Source organism: Octopus bimaculoides, chromosome 17, assembly GCF_001194135.2.
Source record: "Octopus bimaculoides isolate UCB-OBI-ISO-001 chromosome 17, ASM119413v2, whole genome shotgun sequence".
In the NCBI taxonomy this organism is placed as follows: domain Eukaryota; kingdom Metazoa; phylum Mollusca; class Cephalopoda; order Octopoda; family Octopodidae; genus Octopus; species Octopus bimaculoides.
Window position 1 is genome coordinate 6,890,110 of NC_068997.1, and position 8,414 is coordinate 6,898,523.

General features: G+C 32.9%; 1 protein-coding gene across 1 annotated transcript in view; it reads right to left on the minus strand.

The window, feature by feature from the left end:
- LOC106872485 (ras GTPase-activating protein 1) overlaps window positions 1-8,414 on the minus strand; it is a 49,800-nt gene that overhangs the window by 31,889 nt on the left and 9,497 nt on the right. The window contains exons 2-5 of the mRNA XM_014919497.2: window positions 2,940-3,089; window positions 2,696-2,831; window positions 2,190-2,260; window positions 2-65 (exon numbers count right to left, since the gene is read on the minus strand). Of these exons, the coding sequence (XP_014774983.1) occupies window positions 2-65; window positions 2,190-2,260; window positions 2,696-2,831; window positions 2,940-3,089 (421 nt within the window). The remainder of the gene's footprint in view (window position 1; window positions 66-2,189; window positions 2,261-2,695; window positions 2,832-2,939; window positions 3,090-8,414) is intronic.

The window sequence follows — 8,414 nt, forward strand, 5'->3', positions numbered from 1 at the left end:
CTGAAGTCACCCAATAGGTCTCGTCAAGTACATCACGAACAATAAAAATTTCTCCTTTTTCAAAACTGAATCCACGAAAAAATAAAAAAAAGAAAGAAAACTCCAATTATTTCTTCAATGTTCAAAAACAACAGGAAATAGCAATTAAAGCTATTATGATTTGTAAGAAATTATTATTGTAAACTAGTATCTTATATTAGAAGCTTCTTGCAATAGAATATAGTTCTCAAGACATTTCTTATCCAATCTGACCAATACAAAAGATGGATAATCTTTCTCTCATCAGAAATTTCAGAGGAAAATTCATATTCACTCTACTTTATACATACATACTATATACACATTAACAAGTGACAGTGATTTTGCTGCTTTAAAAAAAATCACATTTGTCAGGCAACCTGACAAAAGTCACTAAGCTAAAACTTCAAAGTTACTATCAACCTTTTCCTTGTAAAAATGAAATGCATCATATTTTACATAACGATACTGAGTGATTCTTCAATTAATGCTTGACTGTTTTATATATATATATATACATGCATAAAATTTTACATAAAAACACACACACAACACTGTTATATTCCATTTCCGTTCATTTCTATTTGGTAATAATTCTTTTTCATAATGTTATTAGTTATCAAAGCTTTTCCTCAGACACTTACAAGCTGGGGTCATTAATATTTGTTCCACTCAATTACATTAGTCTGTTCTTAAAGGCTGCTGTACACATGCTTTTCAATTGACTTTTGATTAAATAACCAAGATGAGTTACTATTAACTTATAATTTTTCAAACTTTCAGTTTAGATATAGACGTAATTTTTGTTTCTATTTTCACCGATGTAAATATTAAACAGTTTTGCAACTTCTAAAGATGACAATCATAGTTTGAACAATTCTTATCAGATTCACAATGACTCACCTCAGCCATTTCTGCATTTAATTTATTTTCAGTATGGGCCTAAAGTTTAACGTTCATATAAATATTAAAAATATTTTCAGGTCTCCAAATGAGGTTAATTGTTTAAAAAATAATGACAATTTCAATAGTCATATTTGTATTTTTTTTCTTCTTCTTTTTTTTTTTTTTCATATTTTCTTGTTTCCCCTCTTACTGCTTTCTTTTTCATTGTAGATGCCTTGATATGCCATTACACACACACATATATATATATATATATACATATAAAGAGAGAGAGAGATTTCCTTTCCTCAATACATTGAACATTCATTCTGCCAACCTCACTCCTTCTCTCTTATTCTAGAAACTGGTGGAATGGATGGTAAGACAGGCAGGGCTTTCATTACACTCTACTTCCTTTCACTAATTTTTTTCTTTTCCTTTCCCTTTCATTTTGTTATTTTGTTATTGATATTTATTTCCTTTTACTCAACAACACAGGCCTCAGCCTTTCCAACTACTCAATATATGTATACAGATGTGTAGCACAGGAAGTAGATTGAGGTAAAAGTAGAATTTGCAATTAATTTGAAGAAAAAAAAAAAATTTTAACTGAAAAATAGTGATCTTAACTTCCAATGCACCTCTACAAAATACTAAATTAATGAGGGAGCCTCTGTACAGTTGCAGGATAAGCTAGGAATTGCATACACATCTACAAATCTCATCTAACTTACACAAACGATACATTGGATAATCTAATTCTAAATTCATTACGTCTGAAATAAAGACAAGATGGTCAAGACTGGAATGCCTTTCATTATAAGCTTGCCAGATCAGAGCTAATCTCAGGGTAAACAACAATACACTGGCAGTGATGTTGGATGCCTTAACATCTATTAATCTGCAACATGAGAGAAACAAAACAGCCCTCATATAAACAGTGGCACTTTGCTTAACCCTCATATAAGCAGTGGCACTTTGCTTAACCCTCATATAAGCAGTGGCACTTTGCTTTCTGTCAGACTCCTTTTTTTGGTTTATGAAAATTGTATTATGCTCCTTGTTTGGATGCCTTTTCTTTTTTTTTTTTTCACAAGAATTACTTTCCCCGAATCTAGGATAAAGTATACCAGCAAACAGTAACTGATGTAATTTTCTGTCGACATTAATCATTTCAAAATGTTTGGTACATATTTTATATTTGCTGTTTCTTAAATATTTTCAGAAGCATTTAAAAGATTTCCATCTAAAGTTCCAATGGTAAAACAAACATGACAGGTACTTACCTGAGCTCATCAGTGTCGGGCATACCACTGAATGGGAGGATGGCGATAACTTTCCGACAATCATCTACAGGCTGGAGATAAAATGTGAAGGGTTTAATGAATGCATAAAGTTTTGAAATAAAGGAAATTGTCTATAAAGCTTTTATGCTAAACCAAAACCGATTCCAAGATATATTACTGTCACAATAGAAATTCAAATATTTTTTCTAGAAATATATTTTTGACAGGATCAAGATCTTCAAATGTGTGTGTGTGTGTGTGTGTGCGTGTAGAGGGATATAGTTTATATATTTCCTTCGTATTTACATGTGGTTGACAGATAGCCTGAAGGTGTGTATAGTGTATGAAGAAAGTTCCCTGAATTGGTACAAATGGTGATAATAATAGATAAACGTAAAGTCTTGCAGTAAAAAGCTAAATGCTTTCAGGCAATCAGCTACCTAAATATTTTACTTGAGATTTCTAGATACAAAATCAATTTTTATCAAAAAGAAAAAAAAACTTGCCTCTGGTGGTGCTACTGGTTCCTGCAGCTGTTCCCCTTTCAACAAATATGAACACCTAGTATAATAGCCTATAAGCAGAGATAAACTGTCAAACTGACGGCCACCAATATAATAGTCACCACATAAGTATGAGATCCTAAAAGAAAACACAAATAATTACAAATAAATACAAAAAAAAAACAGGAATGAGAAACAAATAAAATACAATTCTCTTGTTTCAATACAAAAATAGTTTCAATCTTACCGGAAATGGTTTAATCCAGTTTTGCCAAAATATGATAAGACATAAGATCCTGGTTTACTTTGGCTCTCCCGTACCAAATAAGATCCAACCAATCCAGCTTTCCGCAACCTTTCCTCTGCAGTTCGACGATCCAAAGAGCCATGGTACCATCTAAATAATTAGAAAAATCACCAATAATAATATACTTCATTACAACATTTCAAGTTGTAGGTTGTTGAAGATATAATAAATATCTTCAACAACCTACAAATATAGTTAAACTGTAAGTTTTGGGGAGTTTTTTTCCCCTTTTAGAATTAATATCAACAGAATGAAATTCTAACTAAAAGTAAGAGATAACATTTATGACATTTTTCACAAAAACCGAATTCAGCATCCTATTTCTTTCAACCTTATATTAAATATGTTAGCATAGTTGTAGAAGAGGCTTGAGGAAATTTTGTTACATTCAGGTCTCTCGACTTTCACTTGAAGCACACTTTTAGCAGAACTTATTTCAGTTCTTAATATCCAAACTTTTCAAACAAATTCTATCGCTTCAATATTCTTTGTTGAAAACAGAATAAACAAAGGGTAATAATTTGTCAGTTTTAATAAATTATTTGAGCAATTTCTATATGCATCACTTATTCTAACGGTTTCTCTCTGAAGAAATGAGTCAATTTTAGCTTCCTTAGATAAATATTTTATTATTATTATTATTATTATTATTATTATTATTATTATTATTAGCAGTGTTGCATTGCTAAAGACTAACTTCTTTGAATATGCTTGTGCTACATTTCTAACAATAACGTCTGTTAATTCTTCTCTAAGCCTTCCTTTTAACTTCAATTTAACTTTGTGAGCTAAAAACAAAGTTATTTTTGTATGCCTGAATGTGAACAAGACAGCAAGCTAGTGATGTCAACTGCCTCATTCACACAATTTTTTAACTAAATCCTAATTAATTGATTTAACCCTTCTGTTATAATCCCAAGTTATACTCATTAGAAAATAATTAATAAAAACTACAATATCTTATTTAAACATTAATAACTTGGGATGCTCTTAGAACCATTTTCTTTGATGTTCCCATCATCACTCATTAAAATGTGACTTTAAATTTTCTCTATATCTCTATTTGACCTTACATACATTACAAAATGCTGATATGAAAAAAATGATATTTTTATACACATTTTCAAGAAATAAAGATAAAGAGTTAAAATTTGTGCTGACCTATTTCTATTGAAATAAGCAAACTCAAATCAAATCTAATTTTTAACTGCCTGACCATATTGCATAAGGAATTTCATGCCGATGCTTAAGGAATTATGGGTCTTCATATGGTTGCTCTAGCTGTTCTTAATAGCAGCCAAATTTGCATCAGGGCACTCCCTACTATTCTATAAAAAGGAAGGATATATTAAACAATTTACTTCTGGTAAACAAAATGGCAAGATGAACACAACTGAAACAAGTTTGATCATAAGATTGCTCGGTGGCAGCAGTCGTTAGGAATTTAAAAACCACCAGAGTATCAATAATAATAATAATATTTCATAGTTAGAGAAAATATCATCATCATCATCATCATACACAGTATGTTCAGAAATTCTTGACACTAATTTTTAACAATATCAATTTCAAATTTTGAGTCACCATGTAAATCACCAAGCACTAATTAGGCCGTTTAGGTAATTTATCTAATAGCTCTTTTGAAAAATGTGTGTCAGTGTGTACATACGTATGTATGTATACATACATACACACACACACACACACACACACACACACATACATATGTATACATACATACATACACACATACATACAAACACACATACATACATACATGCATACACACATACATACATGCATACACACATACAAACATCCATCCATAGATTGCATGTACTGTTTGCTGGTCTATTAAATTAAACATCCAGCAACACTGATGATATGCAACTTCAACTGGTGCACTTACTATTCAGTTTATATAATATTAAATAAGTGTTTATTTTTAATTTTTTATCAAGAGCAACAACTAAAACATTATTCTCCACTGTGTTTATCCTTAAGCCATAACTGATCAAATTTCTCACTAATTTCTTTTATGAGAAATTCTCTTACACAGAACCTCTTCTTTGCCTGCCAGTTTATAGCATGTGACTCAAATATATTGTCTAGATGAGCAAAAAGATAAAGTGCAATAGTTTGTATGTCTTGAAATCAAGGAATATGACACTAGTGGTCTCACATACTGATACAAAACCAAATTGTGTATTGTTTAACATAATATGTCTTTGTACTAACTCATCAAGCACACTCTAATTCCTTCATCTGTCCTCAATAGACATATCTCCCGCAACCCTTACCGTCAGACAGTACATGCTTCTGTTTACATATCTGGAATTATACGACTAATACTGAGAGTAATTTCCTCATTACACTTCATATAAATATAGAACAGCAGTTTTGAAGGAAACGTTTTCATTCTATTCACACAAACATCATCACTTCTTAAGCAGCTTACACTCATTTCACCATGGAACCATGGTATTTAGATGAAGTGTTGGAACAAGTATGTGTTTTTTTTTGTTTTTTTTTAACCAAACTATCTTAATTACCCAACCATGATCAGCTTAAAAATTAGGAACCAATTCAAATGAAATGATTGTCAACACATTACAGATAGGTTCTTGACCAAAAAAATATACATAAATTATTAGGCACAGAAATTATTCAAAGAAAAGGAAAAACTTTAGTAAATTCTTAGTTGAGGAAAAATAATTATTAATTGTAAAACTATCAATTATTATCTTGATCCTTACAATGTCATCAAATATTCAAGGAATTCAAGACTTTCCATATCAACCCTCATCATCATCATCATCATCATCATCATCATCATCATTATATAACATCTGTTTTCCATGCTGGCATGGGTTGGACAGTTTGACAAGAGCTGGCAAGCCAAAAAGCTACAGCAGGTTCGCATTGGCTGTTTTCACGTGGTTTCTACTGCTGGGAAGCCCTTCCTAATGCCAACCACTTTACAGAATGCAGTGAATGAGGGAGAGAGAGAGACATAGACAGACAGACAAAGAATATATATTGATAGCAAGCAATAGAAAACAAAATTGTCATGCTCCCCATTTCTCTCTCTCTCTCTCTCTCATTCTCACACACACACATGCATCAGGTAGTCAATGAACAGAGTAGTTAAAGTATTAATTAGAATACTTTGCAACATTTGTTCTGGTCCCCTACACTCCAAGTTCAAACCCTGCCAAGAACAACTTTGCCTTTTGTTTATTTGGGGAGTCAAAGAATAAAATGCCAGTCAAGTACTGCGGTTGATTCTCGTCTCTCTGAAAGAAAGTGGTGTGCTCAGATCTGGACAAAGACCCTGTCAGAAGTTGAGAACTCCATCGTAACCCATCATACACAAACACATACACATACACATAAGCATATAAACACACAGGCACACACATAGACATACACATAGACATACACACATAGACATACACATAGACATACACATAGACATACACACAGAGCACTGTGAGTGTTGAATATAAAATTGAAGAAGGGTGAGTCAGAAATTCCTCACCAGTTGAACGATGAGGTTTCCCAACCAACATTACTTTCTTTTTACATTTGCCCTTCAAGGTACCACAAGCTGAAGAGTGCAGTGTACTGCATGGGATTTTGCCATGTCTCTTAATACACACACACACACACACACAAACAGGCATCATATCTGAGAGGGCCAACCTTTTAAATATTTTCATTCACAGTCTGCCTTTGACAATGGGTACATTCACCCAGCACAAGAACAAAGTAGTTCCTGTGTGGTCGGTCACTCGACCTGCAAGAAATAATAGCCAAATTTCCTCAAAACTACCATATTATCTCAAAAAAGGAGAGACACATTGCAGTCTGAGATCTGTAGACCCTCAGGGTTGGGGGGAGGGTCCATAGAGCTAGTAACAAGGGTCAGAGAGCTTAATTCAAAATTTGTTGAAGAGACACCTTTGAAAACCTAGGAAAGTCTGTAAGGGAACTAATTTATATTTTTTTAAAAAATGCTTTTAGTAGCAAAAATGTTGGAAACCACTGTTCTAGATATATGTACTGACATTCTGTCAGTTATGGATGTCAAGTGTTCCATTTGACCCAATCAACAGAAGAACCTGCTCGTGAAATTAATGTGCAAATGGCTGAGCACTCTACAGACACACGTAACCCTTAATGTAGTTCTTAGGGAGATTCAGCATGAAACTGAATGTGACAAGGGTTAAGGTTTTTTGAAATACAGGTACTATTCACTTTTGCCAGCCAAGTGGACTAGAGCATCAGAAAAATAAAGTGTCTTGCTCAAGGACACGATTTGTCACCAAGAAAATTGAACTCATGATTGAGAGCAAAATACCCAAACCACTGAGCCATACACCTTCACTCTAGATCTACAGTGACAGAATCACCTCACCTAGGATACTTTGACCCATAGCTCCAACTTTGGGCCAAACAATTCTGTAGTAAGAACATTGCCAAAAAACAAATTCCCTGCTTACATCAATAGTTTCTCAACTCTTTCTAATCAACCAATTCTCACATCCAATGAATCTCATAACAACTTATTTACAATTGTTAATCCTACACACAACCAGATTCAACATCGACCTTGCATGCAAAGAGAAAACTTCTCTCTATTGCCAAGAGAGATAACATGTCACTTCTTTTTTTTTCTACCCACATGGTCTTTTAGCCCATTTATATAAATACTTGTTCAAGACTGCTCGTGCTGTTGTTAGCTATTCTAGTGTTTCCAGCTACTTCATATTTTGATTTCCTGTCAGTCTAACAGAGACTTTGCTGTCTCTTTTATGAAGCTACTGTTTGAAAAGATAACACAATACAGAATTTTTGCATTTTCCACTCTCACATAAACAAGACCATTTCCCTAGTGATATTAACAATCTTGATATTGACCATGAAATCACCAAACAAAGGACACTAGTTCTAAAGTACTTTGTGATGGCCTCAAGGACCAGGATGAAGAGAAGTGGATGGGAGACAATATTAGACCAACAAGCCCACTAATGCGTTTGTTGTTATTTTCTCACAAGAATTTACATTATTTACATTTAAAATGTTACAAGTAAATTAATTCTTAATTAATAAAGTTGGCTGGACATCTCTATATTCATTTTAGATAAAGAAATTCAAAGGATTGCTTGGTATAATGGAGGAACATCAGTCATGTTCACACAAGGTGTGGGTTTGAGTCCCATGGGCAAAACTTCAACTTTTCCATCTAAAGTACTTTTTTTAACCCAATTCAACTTTGCTGTTTGTTATAGTTTTATCTACTTGGAATTCCACTGTTAAAAACGATTTATTTCATACCTCTCTAAGTTTCTAAATTCTTCTGACATAAGCACAATATAAATATACACACACACACACATATATATATTATAT